This window comes from Strigops habroptila, chromosome 5, assembly GCF_004027225.2.
Source record: "Strigops habroptila isolate Jane chromosome 5, bStrHab1.2.pri, whole genome shotgun sequence".
Classification (NCBI taxonomy): domain Eukaryota; kingdom Metazoa; phylum Chordata; class Aves; order Psittaciformes; family Psittacidae; genus Strigops; species Strigops habroptila.
The window spans coordinates 38121277-38145811 of record NC_044281.2 but is presented as its reverse complement, the minus strand read 5'-3'; the positions used below and the strand labels follow the sequence as shown (position 1 = coordinate 38145811).

Sequence of the window (24535 nt, the reverse complement as noted above, 5' to 3'; positions counted from 1 at the left end):
TGCTGTGGCTGGGGAATGTAATGCGCCACGGGGCCCCTGAGAGCATGGGTGGTGCATGCCAGGGCGTCCCCTAGGGGATGGGTGCTGTGGGTGGGGGATGCTGCATGCCGGGGGTCTACGGGGTGGTGAATGTTGCATGCCAGGAGGTCCCTGAGGGGGCCGGTGCTGTGGCTGGGGGTACAACATGCTGGGGCACGGCGGAGGGGCGGGCCTGGGGGGGGGGTGTCTTTGGGCGGGGGGCGGCGCTGGGCAGCCGGCGGGCGCGGCTGGGGCCGAGCGGTAGCGCTGCCACTCCTCCCGTTCCGCCTCCTTCCCCCGCCGAGGCTCCGGCGGTCGGGGTGGCCGCGGGGCTCCGCTCCCGCCACCCCGCTCCTGCCGCCCCCATGGGGCGCCCGACGGCGCGGCCAGGCCGGCGCGGGAGCTGAGCCCGGAGCTGCCGCCAGGTACCGTATCCCCCCGCCCCGCCGGGCATCCCCCCCGGGACCGAGCTTCTCTTCCCCCCCGGGGCTGGCTCCCCCGCTCATCCCCTTCCCGGGGCGGGTGCGGTAATCTCTCAGCCGGCTGCGTGGGGAAGGGGATGGAGGGAGCAGGCTCAGCCGTGGGGTACCGGCTTGGAACCTCGGGGTGCCCCCAGGCGCTATCCGGGGCGGGGGGATTGCTGCCACACTCCATCGGGAGAGGTGGGGTGGGTGCCGCTGCTAGGAGCAGCCTTCCTCCCGCGGGACCCGGAGTGCTGTTGGGCCGGGGTCCCTTCACCCCAGAGCCATGGTGGGGGATGATGAGAGGAAGCTTTAGTTTGCCCCGGGAAAATAAACCCCACCGTGTGGGCATGAGGTGCTGGAACCCCATCGAGGAGGTTTTATCTGCAGCCAGTGCTGTGCTTGAAACTTCCAGAAAATAGATGGATAAGTAGTTTTGAGGCGCAGCATCCGCCCTGCGGTGTCTTCCCAGCTCTTGTGCCTTTGCAGTCCTGTTTCCTATTTAAAGGGGCTTTTCTCTCCCTCTTGCTGCCTGGAAGCCAGCCCTGCAGGAGGCTGACCCAGGCGGGAAGCCCAGTGCGGCTGTCTGCTGGTGCTGGCCGTGCCTGCTGTGGCTAGAGTGCTCCAAAGTGAGTTTTGGTGTTTGCATCCCTTGGCTGCCTCCCTTACACCCCCAAAGGCCATCTGAGGAGCCAGCTCTGAAATGGGGAGTTCTGGGATGGCTCTCCGCTGGAGGGTGAGGATAGAGTAGGAAGAGGAGCAGATGTAACCACAGTCCCTTCCCTGCTTGGGAGCATCCCAGTCTGGGGTTTGGCTCTTGCAGCATCCCATTTGGGGAGCATAGGAGGAGCAGGAAAGCTGGAATCACTCAGCAGTCAGTTTCCCACTGGTATGTTCATGCACGGTACATCACAGAGCCTGGTGGGCTTCTGCCCCCATGTAGGATGGAGTCACCCTCACTGCCGTGTCTCCCAGGCAGAGCTGGGATGCGGAGGATATCCTAGAAGGAAAGACTGGTTTCTCTCACTAAGCTTCTGCCCAGGATCTGTAACTATCAGGGCTGAAAACTTCTAGAAACTACGTCCAGGCTGTGTTTCCTATGGCTGCCGGACTTTTCCGGACCTCTTCCTCTATGCTTTCCCCAGCGCATCACTCCTCTTAGCCCAGGGGGGATGAACACCACCTCCCTGCAGTGCTCTGGACTGTGGCACTTGATACATCCCAAGCTGTGTCTTAGTTGTTACTCTCCCTGGATTGGGAGTGGGGGGAGAAGGCAGCAAGTTTTGGGGTGGCTGGGCAAGCATTGCCTGAGGAGGGAGCAGGCAGGCAGGGAGGCATGCAGGCAGCGGTGGTGGGACATTTCCTTCCTGGAAGGCAGGAAGTGATTATGTCTGCACAAATGACACGAAGCCTAAAAATAACTGGCAGGTCTCTGTTGTGAGCAAATACCCCCTGGGATTTGCTTGATTTCTCTTTATTTAGGAGAGCGGGGTCGGGGAGAGCGCAGGAGCGTGCGCTACCGCATGCAAAACCACCGAGCGTGCAAAGGCGTCTGCTATGGCGGGTGCTGGCACGCATAAGGTGCTGCTTGTCTTGTGAAAGGTGTGGTCTGCAGCAGCCCGGCTTTGAAAAGCGGCCCCGTGTAAACGGAGCTGTCCTGTTGCTCTGCCAGCCTTCCCGTCGGGAGGGGAGCCGGTGGTTAGCTATGAATAGCACAAAATCATAGCCCTCGCCTTCCCGAAAAGCCCTGGCCAGGCTTGTTGTGGCGCTGAGCCTCCCAGGGTTGGGAGCAGGGTGCTGCACTGTGGGTGTCACCCTGGAGTCCCCACCCTTGTGGGGACCCCCCCCAGCCACCAGGGGGCACGGGGTCGTGCAGCAAAACCTCCTGTGGGAAGGAGGTGGAAATAGCACTGGCTGAAAGATTTGGCTGAGCGGGTTTGGGTGTGGGACCGTGGTGCTTCCTGGTGAGTTGAGGAGTACTTGGTGTTGGAGGACAGCTCGGTGGCCGGGTTGTTGTCTCTTTGGAGATGCCCCTGCCCTTTATCTCCATCCTTTATGGCTTTTTTTCTTCTCTGCACTATTGAAAGGAAACTTCAGTAAGCATGCTCACAGACCTTGAAACCACCGGCAGCCAGCAGTGAGCTGGCGGCACAACGGGCAGCTCTGGCGCTTGCAAATTAGGGCTTTGTTCCTCTTTCCATTGGTGCTCATTGATAAAATCACTCACTTCCATAGCAGGGAGCCTGAGCACCTCCTGTGTGCTGAGCAGTGAACTCTCATGTCTTGGCGTGCAAAGCAGCACCTTGGGGACTACTGTGATGTGCGAGGGGACCTGCTGAGGGTCCCCTTTAAAAAATACAGTAAAGATGTTTATTGGAGGGGAGAGGGTGCATGTGGTAGCTGCTCATCCAAAAGGCATCCTGCACCTGGGCTGCTGTTAGCTGTTACAGGTGAGCTTTGTGCGAAGTTGAGGTGGCTCAGCCAGAAAAGCCATGTCCTGCTGCTGAGACATGTTTATGTCTTAATGCCTCCTGGATGTCGCCTGGGGCTTTGCTTATCAAGGAAGGCTTGACACTGCTGATTAATAATTCACTGTAAACCAGGTTTGGGTACCATTCCCGGTACCTCCCAATGGGTCCCAGCATCCTCTCCATTGGTGGCTCTGTGATGCAGAATCACACCCACATTTCTTGGGTGACGTGCCTAGTTGCCTTCTTTTTATGACCTCCTCCCTGTCTCAAACAGCTTTCCCTGACTTCAGGGTAAAGACTTTTAAATGAAGTAAGTAAAGGCGGGTTGGTCACATGGAGGACAGGGATGTGGTGCTCAGTTTTCTGCCAAAAGGCAGGAGTACGTCAGGGAGGGGGTGTGAAATGCTGGGTCCTGGTTATTCCAGTGCTCCTGCTTGGATTTGGGGGAAGGTATCCCACTGATACTTTCCCCTCCTCTTTGGCAGATGACAGTGGTGGAGCACAGGGCATGTGGGGGATTAGCAGCACTGATCTCGGCCCGATTGAGAAATACCTCTGTACTTTCTAGGAAATGCTGCTTATTTGGTTGTATTTTTGGCTGTCAGTGCTGGCTCTCTGAGGAGTCCAGAGTCCATGAGAATGGAGAGCGGTTGCTTTTGGGTATTTAAAAATAATAGTAAAACAATCAAGGCTTGTAAAATCAGAGCTGTCTTCTGCAAAGTTGGCTTTCTAGAGCCTTTTCCCATTGCAAAGTGCTTTTGGGTAGGTTTAAAGTGTTTTGGGTCGCGTTGCTTCCTTGTCTTATTTCACCCTTGCTGCTCAGCAAGTGAACGGCATGTTTCAGCTAAACCATGGCTTAATATATTATTTCTCACCTTTCTTTTTTCTTTTATTATGTTTTTTTAATAAGCCAAGCTGCTTCCTTCCGGCATCACCTGGAACAAAAGGAGCCCAGTTCCCACACAGCCTCTGCTCCAGGTTATCTCCCAACACACACGGGCTCCCCTGGCAAACGGCTGTTTGTGTGTTCTTTTATTTTCACTGTTTTCTGAAAAAGAGGGTTAAAGAGCACGCTGGGGCTCGGGGCTTGGCTCCAGCACTTCCTTGGGGGTTCAGTGATGCCTCGCCGGCAGTGCTGGGGCTTCCTGCTGCACACTGCAGTGTTTCCTGCTTCCCTGCTTAGGTCAGCAGTGCCAGGTGCCCCTTGGTCAGTCCCTTGCGGATGCATCCTTGCTGGTCTGGTTCCGAAAAGCTGCTAGGGCTGCCCCACACCAAGAGATGGATGTGTTAGGAGGATGCTGCAATTGCTGCTGCTTCCCAAAGAGCTTTGCATTTAATTTAAAAAAACTCCAAACCTATAAAATAACCTGAGGATGCGCGCAAGGAGATTTATTTGATTTATTTCCTGCTGACAATGAGGCGGCTGGGCAAGTGCATGCTTCCTCCTCATCACGGAGACCAGGGCAGATGCATCCTGCAGCTGTAGCCCCACCGCCCCCCACTATATTTAGTCCATTGTTTGTTCTGGCTTTGAGTCCTCGCCAGGTCGCTGGATGTGGGAATAACTCCTGTGCTGGGTGGTGGGGAGAGGAGCAGCTCTGTGAGGTGGGCAGGTGGGGGGCTGAGCACTGTACATCATCAAGACTTACATGGCAGATGTGTGGGAGAGGCCACAGAGCCCACCTGTTATCTCTCAGGATGTTCAAGCACCATCCTGGTGCTGTCTGTGCCTCCTCTGTCATGTCCCATCCACCCCAGGCTCAGTGGGGCTTGTCTGCGGGGGAGGGGAAGCATCTACACATTACCCACCTGGGGGCTCTGCTTTCTCACTAGGCAGCAGGAATAATTAACTGGCGGCTGCTGGAGCTTTGAATTTAGGCAAAACACCTGGAGAAGAACAGTGCTGGTTTGTTCTGGTGGGATACCCTCTTGCAGGGTGTCTGTCCTTTTTGTGGCTGGGAGAAAATGGGCTCTTTGTTGTTGAACCACAGCCACAATGTCTCCGAGATGAGGGCTGTGAGTGCTGACGGGGATGAGCTGGCTGGGTGAGTATTTCTGGGGTTTGTCCCTGCATCTCTCACCCTGGGGATAAGATTAGAGAGGAGGAAAGGATGCTGTGCAGGGCGTTTTGTCTCTGCATCCTCTCCCTACTAGAAAGGAACCCCCTAAATACAGCATCTTGCTTTGGGAAGAAATGCTCAAAACTGGCTTGACCTGGCTGATGGCTAATGCCATCATAAAATCCACATGGATTGCATCTGAGCTTCCTAAATTCTGATAATGGCATGAAAACAGAGCAAAGCTTCACCAACTCGTCTGATTTTGGGGAATAATTCAGATCTTAACATTCCAGGCTGAGATGCTGGATGCAGTGGGGTTCTTTAAATTACAGATAAAATAATAAAACTAATTTTTTATTTTAAGGGTAAGTTGCCTGCCTAAGCAGCTGTTTAGCATTTGCTAACTGTCTTCAATGGCTGGGGAAAAACACCCTGATATTTGGGCTAATCCAGAGCCCTTTGTTGGGCTGGTCCCTCCCAGGCCGGACTCCTGCCCCCGTGGCTGGCCTATGATGGCGGCTCCATTGTATCTATTCTCGTCACAGCCATCAGTGATATTTAGGAGAGTTTTCAGGCAGGATCATTTATCTGGTTTCCTGGGGTAAGGTTTTGCTTCCCCACCCGTCGCATTTTGTGTCCCAGCTTGCAGGTTGGGTACTGGGAGGGTGTAAGCCTGTTTGCTCCCTCTGGAAGCAGCACTACGAGTAAATAGCTGCTCCTGTACGGACAACACCAGCACTTCCTTCTTCCCGGGGCTTTTTAGAAAAAGTTTCCGTGGTTGCCCAGAGCACCCGTTTTGGGTAATTTTGGTACTTTTCTAAAAGATGCTTGCTTTTGCCTGTCCAGCCAAGGGGGGGGAAAGAAGCTGAAATGTGATTTCCTCTCTCCATTCATTTTGTGGTTTGAAAGACCATTTCCAAATCTGCCTGACGTCTTTTATGTCTGTTATTTGCTGGTGTGGTTTGTCAGACAAACAAAATATCCCTGGGGCATTTATGGTGAAAGTGGGTGACTGCAGTAGAGGGGAGAATGGAGGAAATACAGAAGCTGCCTGTGCCTGCCTGCAAGTTGGGGGTGTGAGCTTCCATCCATGGGGATGCTGGAGCAGACCCAAAGGGATCAGTACAGCTTGTTGGGCTGCACCGGCTGCTTTTGAAAAGATGCACCAATTCTGAACAAAATAAAGAAAAAAGCATCCTGGCTGAATGCCCCCCTCCTGCTTGCTGGCTGAGGTCTCCAAAGCCACGAGTGCCTGCTCTGAAACACTTGAAATCTCCCTATGTTTTATTTTTTTTGCTTTATTTTTGCCCTGACAGTGTTCATGTGAAAGAAATGCATACGGGGACGTGGAGAAATGGCACTGGCCTGAAACAGCTGGGGTTTTTCCCCCACCTTCTCTTGTGTATTAAAGAAACCAGGCTGCCTAATGGTGCAGAAAATTCATGATAGAGCAACAAGTTTTCTGTGGAGCGGGGAAAGAAGATGGGGAGGAGGGGAAAATCTGTGCCAGCGCATGGCTGTCTTCAAATAGCACATTTTCCGGAGGCTTTCCCCCCTTGAAGCATTTGCAGCTGCTGGGGGCATCACATTCCCTGGGATTGCAGTAAGGGATTGATCCTGTGCTGCTTGCAAGGCAGCAGAAGCAGCTGCAAAAGCATTTGTAGAGCTGGGTTAAAGTCACTCTGGGTTTTCCAGCATTGTGCATCGCCACCGAGCACATACCATCCCCCTTTGGATGCTGCCAAGGTTATTCCGCATGCAGCATCAGTACAAAGGGGATTTTATTGGGGACCATCTCATAGGGGTGGGCAGAGTTACCAGGCTACCCCTTTGCCATCTCTCACTTTATTTGGTTACCAGGATCCAGCCCTGGCTGATGCAGACAGTCGGCCCATTGTTCTGGACCGGTCGAGTGTGGCAGGATGCTCCTGGCTGCAGCCAGTCCCCAGCCCTGTGCTGGCCTTTTTGCTTTCATCCTTGTTTAGGGATGAGCTCCCTGCGGATGGGGGGCTGCTTTCAGGGTCCCCTGCCTGCCCTGGGAGAGAGGTGCTCCTCCAGTATGGGAATAACCAGGTGCTTTAAATGCAGCTTTCAGATTTCCTCATTAATTACTGAAGAAAGTCTCTCATTCTGCTGCCTCCAGGCTCCTGATGCCTCCGCTGCAATAAAGGGGGTTACTCAGCACTGCAGGATTATTTATTGCAGTGCAGGGGACACCTTTCCTCCTTGCTGCTGCCCACAATTTCTGAGGCTGCAAAATCATGTGTGAGCACTTCACACCCCCCTCCCCAGCTCATCCTCTGCTTGCGTGTGCATCAACATGCATGTGTGCACGCATATGCGTGCACAGCTTGGATCGGGGAGCAACGTCCTGGAGCCTCGCTTGCTGCTCCAGGCATGCTGGCCAGCTCCTAAATTACTAAATATTTAGCAATATTTACTCACTGTTCAAGCGTTTTCCATGCAGGGAGGGACCCTGGAGCAGTTTATGGGTGCTGGGGAAGTAGAAGGTGAGGCTAAGGGCTGTACCACTGTGTCCTTCTGCAGTGCCATCTGCTGACTCAGCAGATTTTAGGGGCCGGATCCAGTGTTTCTGCTTCCCCCTGCCTTCCTCAGCCCCACTTTTAGCTGCCCCGGGTCTAGACCCTTCCTGACGGAGGGAGCCACATGGCAGGCAGGCACAGAGGAAGAAAGCCCTTTGCAGGAGTGGGAGGGAAAGGGCTGCTTAGCGTTTCTTCCCAAATGGGCCTCTCCTTGCCGGCTGTCAGCAGGGGGTTGCCCTGTGCCCGCCCAGGATTTTCCCTTTCTAAACCAGGAGCAGCTGAAAAAAAAATTCCTGCTCCCTCCCTGTCCCTCGCTCCCTCCTTGTTTTCCCTGCTGCCTCCCCGTCCCAGTGCAGCTGCCTGCGGATTATGGGTACTACCGCCAGCGCGGCACAGCAGGCAGTCTCGGCATCCCCCCTGGAGAGCAGGGTGCCCGGCGACGGCAGCATGGAGGACCAGCGCTCCCTCAGCATCCACTCCTTCCAGACCTTGGGGCTCCATAACAGCAAGGCCAAGTCCATCATCACCAACAAAGTGGCACCCGTGGTCATCACGTAAGTCCTTGGTAGCCTCTTGCAACTCCAGACCTCTGTTTTTTTGCATCCTCTTCTCTTTATACTGTTTTTCTAATCTTTACCTATGCTATTATTTTTTTTCCTCTACCCACCTGCATGTGGCTTTTGTAGGTACAACTGCAGGGAGGAGTTTCAGATCCACGATGACCTGCTGAAGGCCAACTACACGGTGGGACGCATTTCTGAGGCCACACTAGAACACTACCTTGTGCAGGTGAGCATCCTCACCACCCCACACCAAACTCATTTCAGCCTGGGGTTTGGTGACCTCAGGTTTTTTTTAGGGCTAATTTTCAAGATAACCAAGAAAAAGCCACTTTTCTTCACAGCTGCATTCAAGCCTCCTTGCTCAAATCCTCTTATTCCCCATCTTCTCTCTGCCCATCTTGTTTTGCAGGGGAAATATTTCATGGTCAGGGATGTATATGGCAAATTAGACGTCTTGAACACTACTGGCAGCTGTGGTGCTCCCAATTTCCGACAAGCCAAAGGAGGTTATGCCGTGTTCGGCATGGGACAACCCAGCCTCAACGGCTTCAAGCTCGTGCTGCAGAAGCTGCAGAGAGAGGGCCACAAGGTTGGTGGGAGGGTGGAAATTGGGGTGGAAAAAGGTAAGAGAGCTTTTGGGCAGCCTCTTCCCGTCTTCTCAGGAGTGTGTCTTCTTCTGTGTCCGTGAGGAGCCCGTGGTCTTCCTGCGGTTGGAGGGGGACTTTGTGTCCTACACCCCCCGGGGCAAGGAGAACTTGCATGAGAACCTCCAGCGCTTGCAGCAGGGGCTGCGGGCAGAGAGCCTGGAGCTGTCCATCCGCAAGGAGGTGAGGTGGGATGGGAGGGGGTCATCGCCCCGGCGATAATGGGGTGCACACATCCCCTCAGCTCAAAGATGAACTGAGGGGTTGTCGGAGGTGGTGGGCACCCCGTGGATTTTAATGAGGCTCCCCGTGTCCTCTAGATCCACGACTTTGCACAGCTGAGCGAGAGTGTCTACTATGTCTACAATGACATTGAGCGCTTGCGGGACGAGCCCCATACTGTGCGGGTGCAGTGCGAGGAGGACATCCAGGTGACAGAGGAGGTCTACCGCAGACCCATCTTCCTCCTGCCCTCCTACAGGTGCTGCCCTTCCTCCTCCTCTTCTTCATGTGTGGTTGGTGGCTTTGCTTTTGGTAGCTCGTGATAGCTTTTTAAGCCACGTGTCCTCCATGGTGGTGAGGACAAAGCCCCTGCCATTTCCCTGTCCTCCTAACAAAGGCTGTCCCTGTGCCTGGCAGGTACCACCGGCTGCCCCTGCCCACCGAGGGAGCCCCTTTGGAGGAGCAGTTTGACACTTTCATCCAATTCCTCAGGGTGAGCTGAAGTGCCTGGTCCATGGGGCCACCTTGGATTGGGATTTTCTCTTGTGCCTGAGCAAGTGCACTAATCGGAGAGTGTGACTCCCTGGGAGCAGCGTCTTGTTTTTCGCTTGAGGATGCCTGTGCCTGTGGTTGCATTCCGCTCCCATTGCTGTAGACCCTGCTAGAGAAATCCATGTTGTCCAGCTGCTTGTCCCTACCCCTGGCTGGAAGTGACCATCCCTTGCCACCTCCTAGCATCCGTGTGCAGATGGCTCTTTCCTAAGTGGGTTTGGGATAAATGATCTGGATTTGGTGCAGAGGCTTTCAATGGCAGGGCTTCTCTTACTTTTTTTATTTTTATTTTTTTTTAGCCTGGGAGATGAAATCTCAGTGGCTTGGGGTCTGGTGGTAGGAACATCTCTCTTTTGTTCAGGGAGTGGTGTGGACAGGCCAATGTCTGCCATGGCTGGAGAGGGCATGGGACAGGGGGATGCAGTCGATGGACTGCCTGTTGTGCTGTCCTGGGCCATCCACACCATTCCCTGAGCAAAAGGGAGATGCCACTCACCACTCCGTGGCTGGGCAGGGCTGTCATCTCCACACTGGCCATTGTGGTGGCAGACCTGTCTCTTCTGGATGTCCCTGTGGTCTCCATCCCTCTGTCCCTCCTCCTAGGAGAGCCCCAGCCTGCTGCTGCGGGACCCTGGCAGACCCCCGCCAGCGCTGCTCTTCAGCTGCCAGACTGGCGTGGGCAGGACCAACCTGGCCATGGCCATGGGCATGCTCATCCTCCACCACCACCGAGGAGCTGCCCAGAAGCCCGAGTAAGTGGGGCAGCCCCTGGGGCTGGGGTGGGGAGAATGCCTGTGCCTCTGGGGCTGGTTTGATCTCTTTCTTCTCCATCTCAGCCTCCCCCACCCGCCTAAAGCATCCCCCAGGGACAGGCTTCGGGTCGTCCAGACCTTCATCGAGATGGTTCCCAAAGGCCAGCAGATAGTTGAGGAGGTAAAGAGGTCTCAGCAAAACCCCTCTCACAATGGTTGAGAGGGGGGGAAGTCAGTGTTCCTCCCTAATCTGGGGTTCACTGAGCAGCTTTCCGCTTGCTCCTTGCAAGGTGGATGGTGCCATCACCTCCTGCTCGGAGATGCATGACATGATGGAAGCCATCTACGAGTACAAGAAGAAGCTGGAAGGGATTGGGGAGGACTATCAGATCCAGGTATGTTAATTAGAGGATTGCCCGGAGGCAAGCTGCCTGCACAGGGTAATTTATTGAGGTGTTTTTGCGTGGGGATGAGAAGAATGTAAATTCTGGAAATCCAAAGTTTCCTGTGAGCTGGAAATTTCCCAGAGATGTGAAACATGGAAGGTTGTGGAGCTTCTCCTTTTTTCTTTTTTTTTTTTTTTTTTCCCCTCTCCACCCCCCACCCCCGCAGTTCTTTAAGAGCCATAACATGGAGCAGGCTGGGATTTGAGGGAAAGCTGGCTGTTTTGGGCTTCGCTGCTGCTTGTGGTAGATGACCTTGGGGGCGAATAATATCCCGTGCGCTGGTTTCACTAGCTCAGAAAGTGAAAAACTGATACCAGCCTGGCTGGTAGAAGTCCTCGGGAGCTGGAGAGAGGTTTTCCTGCAAATGTAGTCGCTCAAGGTCAAGCTTTTCTATCTGCAGATTTTTTTTCACTATGTTTTGAAAAGCCAGCAGGGTGGTTTTCCACAGCTGGGAAGCTGTGGTCTCCCCTGTCCGACCCAGGAGGTCCTCAGCAGGCAACAGATGGAGGGAGGATGTTCTAAATGGAAGTGCTGCCCCTATCACAGCCTCTTTGGAGATTAATTTTCCCATTTATTGCTGAATGTGGAGTGGAAGTGCTGGGGCTGGTTGTAAAGGGCAATCTGAAAACAGGTGCTGTGCATCCAAAGCAAAGAGGCTGGAGCAGATAAACACCGTGAAAAAGGATTAAGCAATGGGAAAAGAAAGCATTTCCTTCCACTTTATTGGTGTTTAGTGGCAAACCCCACACTTGCCCACACCTCTGTCCCCTTTTAGGATGAATTTGGGTATATTTGGTGCTGCTCATCTGATAGAAGGTACTCTCTTGTATAGCTGGGAAAGCTTGGGCACAGGGTTTTCCTGCTGCCTCGAAGCTTTTCCCTGACTTTTCTCTGCTGGGAGAGGCTGCTCTGTGTCATCCTCAATGCTAGGGAAACAAACGGCTGGGGGACTGCCGTAAATTACCTATGAGGAGTGTTTATTTGAAGTCTACATGGAGCAAGAGCAGGTTTAAACAATGGCAAGGGGCCAGGAAAATGTGCTGGAGGAAGGAGGATGAGGAGGGGAGAGGGGCTGATGCTCGGCCATTGAATAAACGGCCTGGGCTTGGTAGGGCTGGAGGGGCTGCAGGTGATACCAAGGGGCTTTGCTAGGTGAGCTGGTGGAGCCCCACTTGATTTTGGGGAGAGGAAAAGCTTTTCTGGGCACTGAGGAATGATGTTATGCTGCACTGTGGCTTTCTGCCCTGTGCTGGGGACAAAAGCAGAAATTTAAGGCCTGAAGTGATAGTGTTGCAGGGGTAGGTGTATGCTGGCCTGGGCTGCTGAGCTGCAGCTGGATCCCCAGCTCTCCATGGCTGACACATGAGCCGATCATCCCCCTTTTCATCAAAAGCCTATTTAAGTGGGAATATTAAGAGATTTAACTTGGGTGAGATTACAGTAACCTAAGCTCTTGGGGAGAAGCGCCGCTCTGCCACTGGTGCTGTTGGTAAATCCAGCATGGCTCCATCCTTGCAGGCTTTGTTTTGAGTTTCCAGAGCAAAGACCTCTGCTCTGCTTCTTGATAAATGACAGCGGGCCGGATTTCTCTTGCTGAGAACAAGTAAATATTCATGATTCAGCAACGTAATGTCAGAGATGGACAAACCCTGCTTGCCAGGTCAACCTCCATATGTATACAGCCCCATCTTAAAAGGATTTTCCATTGTATGCTGGGGGAAGGAGGGTCCTGACAGGCTCTCCAAAGATGCTCGTGGGTCCTGTGCTGGGTGCTCCTTTGCTGATGCTGGCATTGTGGGTTAGTTTGTTGGGTGGGATGCTCAGATGTACAAACCCCTGCTCCGAGGCAGTGTGGATGTGGTTCCTGAATTGTGGAAAATGGTGAGGGTGTGAGCTTTTACCCCTGGGAGGAGATAGCTGTGCTGGGGCACACACCTGGTTTGGGGAGGTGATGGTGGAGATGAAGAGGAGGGCTTGCTTGAAGCCAGCTACATAGGCATCAGGATGCTTCTAGGCATGAAAGGAAAAAGGAGGCTCTTGGAAATGGGAGCTATTACAGGGTGTGTGGCTTATGTTTCTATTTAATAAGCTCATCTTGCTCTTGATTGTCTAGTGTTACCCATCATTTAGGGGTCTGCCATCCTCCATGAGATGCTGACCTTGGAGTGGGTCCTGGTGGGTTCTGCTGGGCTCTGAAGGCAGAGGGGGAGTCCCTGGGAGGTCCCTAACCGTTCCTTGCATTACCCAGCACATGGGCCTGGGAGGTGATGTCTCCAGTAGGCTCCTCACATCCCTACCCATGGCACTGCTGGCACAGGGACCTCTCTCCCAAGGGGCGTTGCTGCCCAAGCATCTCGGCTGAAGGCTTTGGAGGTGGCCGGGGTGGGGGCAGGACTTTGTGTTAACCATCCGCTCCCCTTGGGTCTGAGTCTCCAGTTAGCATCTGGACAGTGTATCTCCCTGGGACAGCAATGCCCCTTGGGTCTGGTTGGAACTGCTTCCGGTTTGTCCTTGGCCTAAAGGGAAGATTTTGTTTGAGCTGAAAGTCTTTAAGCATCATTTAATATGGAAAACTTGAAATGTTTTGTAAAAAAAAAAAAAAAGGGGGGGCAAAAAACACCAAAACCAAAACCCACACTACATTCCAGATTGGGTTTTGTATGTTCCCCCCCACCCCCAGCCCCTTCTCATTTGGATGTAGTTTCTTTCCAAACAAACAGCTTGGTGAAGTTAGCATGAATATACAAAAAACCTTCTGAGCAGTTTAAATGGCATTTCTGCCCATCTTTCTGCTCATTCCTCCAGAAAACCTGCTCCATAAAAAACATTCATTGGTCCTGTTTGCTGCTTGCTTGTCTCTCTTCTAAGCCAGCTGCAAATAAGTGTGTGTAAGGCTTTTCCCCAGCCTCCTGGTCTGCTTGGGGCTGTAGGACCCATTGGTGTTGGGCACCACGAATCCCACCTGCCTTTGCTTTCAGGGGAACAGCACCAAAGAGTATTTCCTCCAGAGGACTTTGCAGAGCCTTGAACGCTATTTCTACTTGATTGCTTTCAACTACTACATTCATGAGCAGGTAAGACCAAAAATCCACCAACCCAAAAATCCCTCCTTTGCTCTTTGTTTTGACTTCCACGTGTAGTGGGAGGGAAGGGATCTCCACCTCTGAGTTTCCCAAGCAAATGCAGGTTTTCTCGGTGGGGTTGTGGGTTGTGTCTGGGCAGGGGGTGCATGCCCAGGCTGACAGCGCGTCCCTCCCCGGCCCCCTGCCGGCAGTACCCCCTGGGCTTTGCCCTCAGCTTCAGCAGGTGGATGTGTCGGCACCCTGAGCTCTACCGGCTGCAGGCAGAGATGAACTCGTCGGAGCTCACTATCACTGGGGATCTCATCACCAAGGGGACACGAGTACTGGTGAGTACCTGCCCTGGATGTAGGGATGGGGTGGCCGCTCCTCATTGTCCCCTGAATGGCACTATCCTGGGATGCTCACCCTCAAAGAGGTTTGGTTGGGTGGGAGAAGCAAAGGGGCTTCCCTGTTGTAAGGCAGATGCCGAGTCTTGGGGTCTCCAGGTCTGTGATGGGGTCTTGGGTCCATGACCTGCTGGCATCCTTGGCAAGGATGGGCATATGGCCAGAGACCCCCTGTACACACAGATGTGTCTGGCCCCTCAGACCCAGGGTACCGGGATGCTGGAGCACCCCATGATACACGCCTAAGCTGCCAGCCTAGCTGCAGTTTCGTGGTCCTTGGTTCTTGCCTGTGGCTGGGTGAAGGAGGCCAGAGCTGTTGGTGGCTTGCTGCTGCTTTGGCATGGTCTTGCTACAAGAAGAGCATCTCCTACATTTGAAATGCAGCCATGTGCTTTTGAGCCCTGGCTTGCTGGTGTTGGAAGGGTTTGGGGGCTTCTGAGCAGGACCACAGGTGAGAGGTTGTGTTGTGCTGGGAACACCTCTGCAAACCCATGAGTGGGAAGGAGCAGGTGCAGTGCTGGGGGTGCACCCCTTGCCCAGGCTTTGCTCTGCTGCAGGTGGCGGATGAGCGCTTCTCCCCAGATGTGCTGAGCACTGCCAAGGAGATGAGTGTGGCCAACTTCCGACGGGTGCCCAAGATGCCCATCTATGGGACGGCGCAGCCCAGTTCCAAGGTGAGGGACACGCATCCTGTGGCGGGCAGGGTTGCCTGCAATGGGCTCCCAGCCCTCCCATCATCCTTGCCCATCCCTTCCCATAGACCCTGGGGAGCGTCCTGCGGTACCTGACGGATGCCAAGAGGAAGCACACCCGCATTGTCTGGATCAACCTCCGGGAAGAAGTGGTCCTGGAGGGAAATGAGCAGATCTATACGCTGCGGGAGCCTGGGCACCTGGAGGAGCTGATCCCTGTGCCCACTGCCTCGCCCCAGCAGCTGGAGGTGAGCTCTTGCCCACTGGGGAGATGCTTCGTGCATGGGGGTTCCTGCGCATCCAGGAAGGGTGGATGTCCTCCTCCCATAGAGCCCTCATGGGCCGTGTCCATAGTCTTTGATAGTCCCCCAGCCCCTGAAGCTGCTTGCTCTGGTTTTGGGTTTTTTTTAGTTTTGGCAATGAGGAGCAGTGGTCATATTGGGTGCCATGCTTAGCTTCTGCCCTCCATGTCTGCTGGAGGCTGGTGACAGCCCCTGCTGATGGAAAACCGGGTGGTTGACCTGCTCTTTATCATACTGCAAAAATAAAGAGTCCTTCTGACTTTGCTGTCACTGTGTAAGAGTTTGCAAAAACAGAGCAAAGCAGAGATCCTCCCCCAAAGAATTTATAGTGTGGCTTAAAAGTGAGGGTAAAAGGCACCGGGGGAAAGGGGAGAGCAGATGTTCCCAGCTCGGTATCCAGAGGAGATAAGCAGCAGAGGAGCTTGGCTGCCAGCAGCAGTGTGACCGTGTGGAGGAGCTGCCCGGGGGATTGTGGGAGATGGTGCTCCTGAGGCTACCATCGAGCATGGTGGGGACCGAGGTCCTGGGCAGAAGTTGTGTCCAGGACCTGGTCTGGGGTTCTGAGCCTGGTGGGTGTTTGAGAGGGATTTCAGCCTGCATCTAAAAAAATAATTAAAATAATTAAAATTCCCCTCCCCCAAAATAATAATAACACGAGCGGGTCTTACAGAGAGGGTTTCTCCATCCTCTGCAGAAACTAGAGGCTACCCTGAAGGGTGACCTGCTGAAGTGTCAGAAGTGGCTGGAGGTGTACCTGGAGGCAGAGAAGCAGATGAAGATGTTCAAGAGCTGCTTGACCATGCAGGAGATATTTAGCCAACAGAAGAATGCCTGCCAGGGACTGACCTACCGCCGCATCCCCATCCCTGACTTCTGTGCTCCGAAGGAGCAGGTATCCTAGGGATGGGATGGTGCTGCCTCCTTCCCAAGCCATTCCTGCTGCTGTGTGGTGAATGTTGGTGCCCAGGTGGTGTGCCCAGGCTTGGTGCCAGGTGCTTGCTGGGGCAGGGAGGGGTCCCTGGGAGGTGCCTTCAGCCAGCCGGGGATGGAGGGGAGGCTGTTGGGTTGGATCCAGCAGCAAGAAGTCAAGGATTTTAGCCTGGCAGCTGTAGGATAAGTGGGATCCCCTGGTGGGGAGGGCAGGTGGGCAACTTGTGCCAGCATGCGGTGAGCCGCACTGATAAAAACCCACTGGCTTTGCCCTCGGCAGGACTTTGACCGGCTGCTGGAGGCGATGAAGAGCGCTCTGGCCGAGGACTCACGGGCAGCCTTTGTGTTCAACTGCTCTAGTGGCCGGGACAGGACCACCACAGCCATGGTCATCGGTGTCCTCACCCTCTGGCACTTCAATGTGTGTACTGGGGTCTGCAGCTCTCCCTGGGGGCAGGCTGGAGCGGCAACTACTGGGGAAGCTCAGTACAGCCCACAGCAGCCATTGCACAGTGGGAGGGTTAAAAGGAGAGTGGGGAGGGCCGGGGTCGGGCCAGGGCTACGAGGGGGTGACTGCCCATATGTTGGCTTCTTGCTGTGCCTAGCCCCCAGTTTGCTCCAGGAGAAGTGAGGGTGCCTCCCTGGTGAGCCTTTACCCTGATTCTGAGAGCTCCCACGCCAGGATGAAGGGTTAAAGGCAGGAAAGATGTGGCTCTCTCCTTGCAGAGCGGATGTTGGGGGTAAATTTTGGTCTTCTCTGCCTAGGCAGATGGGAAGTGGAGGATGCCTGGGGTCCTGGTGGGTTGGGTTCAGGGTCTGCATTTCTGCTAAGCTGTTGGGCAGTATGGATGGTGCAGGGTGTGCAGCCCCTAATGGCCTGACCCTCTGGCTGTCCCAGGGCATCCCTGAGATGAGCGAGGAGGAAATCGTGAGTGTGCCTGATGCCAAGTACACCAAAGGGGAGTTTGAGGTGAGTCCTTAGGCCTGATTCTGTTTTAAGGGTCCCCCTCCCAGCCTGCTCCTTGCTACCTTAGCCATAGCTGCTTGTTCGGACGGGCTGTGTCCTCTCCCGGGTAGGGACGGAGCAGTGGGGTCAAAGCAAGGAGACACCTGGTGAAACCCCTGCTGCTTCTTCCCATGCTCCAGGTGGTGATGAGGGTGGTCCAGCTCCTGCCCGACGGTCACCGGATGAAGAAAGAGGTGGACATGGCTCTGGACACTGTCAGTGAGACCATGACGCCCATGCACTACCACCTGCGAGAAATCATCATCTGTACCTACCGGCAGGTGAACATGCCCTCTTCCCTGTCAGCATGGGGCTGCCCTGGTCTGCTGCTTCCAATCCCGGAGGGTGCTGCCAGGCTCAGGGAGCAGCCCTGCTGAAGCTGGATGGTTTCTTTTGCTGAAGCTTTCTGGCATGTTACCAGAGGACGGGCCAGGACTGGTCACCCAGTGCTGTCGTGCATCCTGTGCCATCCTGCATCCTAGCCAGCATCCCGGCCAGCAACCTGCCTGCCTGGTGCCATCCTGCATCCCACCCTGCATACCGCCTGGCCGGTACCATCCGCATCCCACTCAGCAGCCTCGCCATTTAGCACTGTCCTTCATCCCACACCATTCCACATGGCACCCGGCATCCCTCCCGCCCGGCACTGTCCCGCATCCTGCAGCCGGCAGAGGGCAGGGCTGGTCCTTCCCGTTCCGTTCCCAGCCCTGGAAGCTCCGAAGCTCGGGAGGGGACCCATCGTGGCCCATGCAGGAAGCACCCTGTGGCCTGCTGAGCCTGTGGGCTGCAGCCCGATTTTATGTGGGAGCTTCTGTGGAGCTGATGAAGGGGAGAGAGGATTTTTTTTTTTTTTTTTAATTCCTTTTTCACTCTGTGCAATTCTTTCGTGGGACCTCAGAAAGGCTGAGCTTGAGGCTCAGCATCGTCCCTGCCCAGGATGGTTTGCTCCATGTCCCCTCTGCCATTGCCTTGCTGCAGCTCTTGCCCACAGCTGCAATCGACCCTGTTTTCAATTAACAGCTGTGAATGATTGACCAGGGCAAGGAAAACAAAAGCATTTAATCACCCAGTGACACCCGTGGCTCCCTAGGCTTTTGCCTCCTGGTTTATGGCATCCTCTGCTTTTTGGGGGGCAGGGAGAGAAAACCTGAGCTCTGCGGAACAAACCACTGGGGACCTGACTGTGTGAAGCAATAGCTGCTGTGAAATTACTTGGGATGAGTAATTTTATTTCCCCCTCTTCATGTACTTTGGGGAGGTGGCCATGTAGTCGGCAGGAGGTCTCACCTACTTTATTGCATCTTTTGCTGCTGCAGAGCTAAAAACTCCCATGCTAAACTAGTGGCTGCCTGCTTATGGATTTAATTATGTTCTCTAGTGACCCAGAATGATCCCCTGCCTTGCTGCTGCTTCCTGCCCCTACTCAGCCTTGGGGGTCTCAGGAAGAGCTCAGCAGAAGTCTTGCCCGGCTGCTCCTGGTGTGGGTTTTTTTCAGAAGACAATTCCCGCGACCTCCTTGCCCCTTTTCCTGGCGCTTGATGGTCAGGACCAGCACATGGGTGTTCCTGGGCTGTATCCTGTTTCCGGGCTGGCTGTATCCAACTCGCCCTGGCAGCCCAGTGGGAAAGTGAGATAAGGAGGGAGTCATCCGCTCCCCCGCACCCTCTGTCCTAGGAGGAGCCTTTTGTCACTGCATTTTGCATTTCCTCTCAGCTGCTCCATCCATCCCGTTGGATTTGGCTGGGCCAGGGGAGGCATATGCAAATGCTTTCATTTTTATTTTATTTTTTTCCCCCAGTGATGGGCAGCTTGAAGAGAATTACAGGAATTGTATATTCTAGGTATTGCCCTAATGGACTTTTAATTAAGCCGTGGTTAGTGTTTAGAGAAGCATGGGTTTTGGGTGAACCAGCAGTGTCATGGCATGGATGCTGTGTGCCTGAGGCTGATGCTTCTTTGTTGTTGTGGGAGCCTGCCCAGAGATGCTTTGCAGGGTTAGGGCAAGCAGGAGGGAAGGAAAAGGTGTTCTGGTGCTTGCATTGGTTTGTTCATACCCTTTCCCACCCCTAGCTGGGAGGAAAAAAATAGAATATAAGAAGATGATAGGATAATATAATTATACATTATATGATAATAGAATAAAATTAAATAGTAGAAAATAATAAAATAATAAATAATAGAATAATAGAATAAAAACTAAACAGAGTAACATAATAACATGATAAGTAATAGGAAAATAGTAATAGGATCTGCTTTGCAAATACAGAGGGGACACCTTTTTCAAGGGCAGAACCACTTGCCAGGTGCTGCCTCAAACGGGGGTACAAGTGGGTTGGACAAACCCTGGTTTTTCAAAGTCCATGGTGGAAATGTTTGTGTGCCCTGACAACAAGTGGCTGGGGAAGGACCTAGAGAAAGCAGAGTGGGCTTGTCCCTGAGGGCGAGCTGGTGCTGACACTGGAGCAAGGACTTGCTACTCTTTGGAGTGGTCTGCGGGGTTCGTAGTGGGATTGACTATGGGATGAGGGCTCTTGTGCTGGCTGACTGTTTATTCCTCATTTATTATTTATTAATTCCCGGAAGGGGCATCACTGCAGGGATTATCTTAAAGTAACAGCTATAATAATAGTATAATTATATATATACAAACTAGTAATAGGAGGTGCAATGGCCACCAACCTCAGAGTGGAGCACTGGGTGGCTGCTATGGCCTCCTCTCCTCGGTGGTGGAGGCTGAATTGGACTGGGAGTGCATGGTTTTCCCTGGGGAAATGCTTTGCAGCCCAGGAGCTCATGATTTCGGGTACAGTTTGCACCTGGACATCTATTCCTGGCTCCTGGGCACACACCCCACACATTCAGCAATACCTCATCTATTTTTGAGGTCTGCATGGTAAAGGGGAAGTTTTTATGTGCTGGAAACCACAAGGTAATGAGAGTCTGGACTGCCAAGCCACAGTGGGAGCGGGCTGGAAGGATGCATTTATTTTTGTCCCCAGAGTGGTCCTCCCTCCTCAGCTGGAGGTGAGGCAGGGGCTGCAGCCTGGGCTGAGCTCCCCAGGGGATAATGGGGTTGGAGGACCAGTGTGTAGCAGTATATATGGCTTTTCCCTAGCACAAGAGGTCCTCATGGGTCCTTCATCACCACCTTCACCACAATCTCTTGTGTGGGATGGATGGAGAGCAGGACCATGGACTGAGGACTGGGTGCAGGAGCTGCCTCTCAGGTGCTTTCCCAAAGCAGGTACCACGGGCATCTCAGCCAGTTTCTTGCTTCTTCCAGGGGAAGTCAGGCAAGGATGAGAATGAGATGCGGATGCTGCAGCTGAGGAGCCTGCAGTACCTGGAGCGCTACATCTACCTGATCCTCTTCAATGCCTACCTGCATCTTGAGAAGAAGGACTCCTGGCAGCGGCCCTTCAGCCTCTGGATGCGTGAGGTGAGCCTTTCCCTACCTAAGCTGCCAGCAAGTCTTCGCTCAGTTGGGAAGGAGAGCCCCATTCTTATTTTATATATGATTTCCGTATGGTTGTTGGGGGTAATGTATGTGGTCCCTTTGTTCTGGATTAACTCCCATATCACCAGGTTGGTGGCTCTTATGGAAAGCCAGGCAGGTTACTGCAGATAGGTGGTATCCTACCGCATGGATGGGGTGCTCTCCCATCTCAAATCTGCCCTTTTTCCCTCTTTTGAGCTTCCCAGGGTTTATTGTGATCAGCCAGTTGTGATTGCAGCATCTGGGGCTGGGAAGCCACCAACCAACCCTGCTCCAGACCCCTCTGCCTGGCTTGGTTAGCTTGGCTGGCTCTTCTTTCACCCAAACCCACCTCTGGTTTCTTCGCAGTGCATTAAAAATACAATAATATCTTGGCCAAACTGGTTGGGGAGTGAGACGAAAGAATAACTGAAAGCAGCCCTGCTTTGCCTTGCCTGACCGGGGCAGGTGGCACAGGGAATGGAGGGCACTGGGCATCTGAGGGAATTGGGACCCAGCTGAGAAAATGGAAGGGGGGGGGGTTGCTGAAAGACCCTAAATTATTCATATTTCCTGATCAGAGGAATGTAGGCACGGGATTTATTTGGGGCACATTGCTTTGTACTCAAGTGTGGAAGGGGCTGTAAATTTGCAGCAGAAAGATTCTCCAGATGTGGAAAAGGGACTTGGAAGGTGGTACAAATGATGAGGGTCAGAGGGAGTGTGTTCGCTGCTCCCTGGAGGGTTATTCTGCATGAGAGATTAAAAGGGGAGAAGAGAATGCTGGGGACACAATAATTTTAATTATGTTATTATGTTTTATATTTTATTTGATGTTTATTTTTATTATTGTATTTTATTAATTTTTATTATTTTAATTTTATTATTTATTATTTTCATTATTTGTTTCTATTATGATGCAGAGATTAGTTTTTCTGTCCCTGGGTTTGCACGGTGCTAAGTGGGCAGTGCCTGCCTTTGTGGGAAAAACCTTATCCCTTCACTTGCCTCCACCAGCACCACTAATTCATATTGGCATGTTTGATCTGCTGGGCGGGAGATCAAAGCAGTGGCTGACAGCTCTGTTCACCATCCTCCCCTGCCCCATCTCGCTGGAAGGGGCCACAGCAAGGAGGGAGGATGGCCAGTGCCCTCCCTGGCATCCCGGTTATGCCGCTGTTTGTATTGCCTGGCGGGAGGTGGTGGCTGGGGCTGGACCATCTTTTAGTGGAGATGTGTGATGCTTGCTGTTGGCTGGATGCATGGATTTAAATGCATCTTTAATGCAGTGTCTTTAATGCATGGTTTACATCTGCCCTTGTCATGGTTTAAGCCCAGCCAGTAACTCAGCACCATGCAGCCATTTGCTCACCCCTCTCCTTCCTCTCTCCGGGTGTGATGGGGAGGAGAATCAAAAGAATGTAAACCCCATGGGTTGAGATAAGAACAGTCCAATAGCTAAAGTATAATATAAAACTACTAATAATAAAACAATAAGGGAAACAACAAGGGGAGAGAATATAAAACTAAAAGGGGAAAGGAAAAAACCCAATAAACTCACATGATGCACAATACAGTAGCAACCACAACAGTGCACCAGCAGCAATATTGCACCAAGACACCCTGATTCCCATCCATAAGTTGATCCGTAGACTGGAGAGCCAATGAGTGATTAGCAGGACCCAGTCACCCTTTAATAGCCCCATATGGCCAGTGCAAAAGTCTAATGGAGAGTGGAGACGAACAGTAGACTATTGTGGCCTAAATGAAGTCACACCACCATTGAGTGCTGCCGTACCAGACATGCTAGAACTTCAGTATGAACTGCAGTCAAAGGCAGCCAAGTGGTATGCCACAATTGATATTGCCAATGCATTTTTCTCAATCCCTTTGGCAGCAGAATGCAGGCCACAGTTTGCTTTCACTTGGAGGGGCGTCCAGTACACTTGGAACCGACTGCCCCAGGGGTGGAAACACAGCCCTACCATCTGCCACGGACTGATCCAGACTGCAATGGAACAGGGGCAAGCTCCAGGACACCTACAATACATTGGTGACATTATCATGCGGGGTGATAGAGCAGAAGTCTTTGAGAAAGGGAGAAGATAATCCAAATCCTTCTGAAGGCTGGTTTTGCATTAAACCAGAGTAAGGTCAAGGGACCTGCACAGGAGATTGCTGCTCGGGTTGGGCTGTGTATCAGTCAGCAAGTGGTGAGCGATTGTATTGTGCATCACTCATGTTTATTGGGTTTTTTGCCTTTCCCCTTTTAGTTTTATATTCTCTTCCCTTGTTATTTCCCGTATCACTATTAGTAGTTTTATATTATACTTTGGTTATTGGACTGTTCTTATCTCAAGCCATGGGGTTTACATTCTTTTGATTCTCCTCCCCATCCCACCTGGAGGGGGGAAGGAGGGTTATGAGTGAACGGTTGGGTGGTGCTGAGTTACTGGCTCGGCTTTTAGACCATGACAGCTGCCTGTCCCACTCGTTCGCTGGAGCGAGGGATGTACACCCAACCTGCAGATACACAAGGAGCCTTTGACCCCAAAAGCACCCCTCCCCACTGCATAATCCCAGCGTTTTTAGCAAAAACAAGGCACCATTGTAGCTTTTTGGCTGAAGGGTGCCAAAGCCAACAAATCCTATGATGGCTGACCCCAGCAGCAAGGAAGCCGCTTATAAAATGTATAAACCATTCCACAGAGGAAAGCTGAGGTGGGAGGGTGGGGGTGTACCTGGGTGCAGGAAGGTGCTGGCGACCTTCCCCACTCATCTTCACCCAGGAAGTAACAAAAGCATGCCGAGGATGCCAGGGGAGTTAAATCTCTCTTCTCCCTCTGCTTTCAGGTGGCGGCAGTGGCTGGGATCTACGAGGTCCTGAACCAGCTGGGCTTCCCTGAGCTGGAGAGCCTGGAGGGCAAGCCCCTGTGCACGCTGCGGGGCCGCTGGCAGGCGCAGGGGGGCACCTGCCGCCCTTTCCGTGGGGAATTCGTGTAGGTTGGGGTGCAGGGGGGTCCCCTGCTGCTTTCTCCTGGTGGGGCAGAAGAAAAAGACTGTTTTCCCAAAACCTGGGGGTGTGGGGAGGGAGGGGCAAGCCCCAAAACTGCCTTAGAATGGGAGAATTTCTGGGGTTCTTTTGGACGCAATAAAAATACTGTAAATTAAAAATCAACACTTTCAGGCAGGTGCTTGATTGTGAGCGGGGAGTGATTTGAAAAGTGACTCTGAAAGGCTGGGATGCCATTGTCTGGATTTGGTGGATGCATGGAATCATGCCGGGTTCTTCAAGACCATCCTCACTTTCTCCCTAAACCAGTGCAGCATATGCACACATACATATATATTTATATACACACGTAAATAGATATGCACATATATATGGACAGATATACAAATATACGTACACACACATATATGCATACATATATATAAATATATACACATATGGGGTTATATATTTAGGCCCCCATGTGTGCATATGTATGTATATCTGGAGCTATAACACTTGTAGCCTGGATTAGAACTCGCAGAGATCCCTGTCACTGCAGACCTGGGTATTTTTAAGATTTGAGCATCTTTGTTGGTTCTTCCCAACTTTTTTAGTTGTAGATGTGGCTGGGGGAAAGGCAGCCATGGCACGAGGTTTGGGGGTCCCTGCTGCCTCCCAGACCTGCCTTTTTCAGTGCCAAGGTGAATGCTGAGGAGGTTTAACTGTTCAGCAAAGAGCAGACTTAAAAGTATAATTAACGTGATTTGTAATTAATTTTTTTTAAGGAAAAGAGAAAGGGAAGAGTGAAAAATAAAGTTAATCAAAATAATGCAAATGAGGGCTCCAGTGCCCCCCTTCCCTCACAGCAGGGGGAAAGGAGCCTGGCAGCCAAGGGGGAGATGGAGAAGTCACTGATACAGGCAGGAGCCTGGAT

At 52.8% G+C, this 24535-nt stretch overlaps 1 protein-coding gene across 2 annotated transcripts; it reads left to right on the top strand.

The window, feature by feature from the left end:
• Positions 1-283: 283 nt before the first annotated feature.
• On the top strand, positions 284-23784 carry PALD1 (phosphatase domain containing paladin 1). 2 transcript variants are annotated; one of them, XM_030487670.2, is made up of 20 exons: positions 284-443; positions 7910-8107; positions 8240-8342; positions 8526-8705; positions 8779-8943; positions 9081-9241; positions 9400-9475; positions 10138-10286; positions 10371-10467; positions 10577-10681; positions 13711-13806; positions 14007-14141; positions 14759-14875; positions 14962-15141; positions 15890-16087; positions 16406-16546; positions 17024-17095; positions 17272-17412; positions 20415-20570; positions 23460-23784. In XM_030487670.2, exons 2-20 carry the CDS (start codon positions 7923-7925, stop codon positions 23607-23609), a joined length of 2607 nt encoding a protein of 868 aa, XP_030343530.1. In that variant the 5' UTR covers positions 284-443; positions 7910-7922; the 3' UTR covers positions 23610-23784. The 2 variants fall into 2 exon arrangements, with proteins under 2 accessions (XP_030343530.1, XP_030343531.1); XM_030487671.1 differs by having other exon boundaries at positions 323-443; positions 7905-8107.
• The last annotated feature ends 751 nt before the right edge of the window (positions 23785-24535 follow it).

Bases quoted from the DNA above. Each gene is read 5' to 3' on its own strand.
- PALD1 (XM_030487670.2), top strand. From the start codon at position 7,923: ATGGGTACTACCGCCAGCGCGGCACAGCAGGCAGTCTCGGCATCCCCC. The intron at 10,468-10,576 runs GTAAAGAGGTCT...GCTCCTTGCAAG, and splicing joins GCCAGCAGATAGTTGAGGAG to GTGGATGGTGCCATCACCTC. The intron at 15,142-15,889 runs GTGAGCTCTTGC...CATCCTCTGCAG, and splicing joins CCTCGCCCCAGCAGCTGGAG to AAACTAGAGGCTACCCTGAA.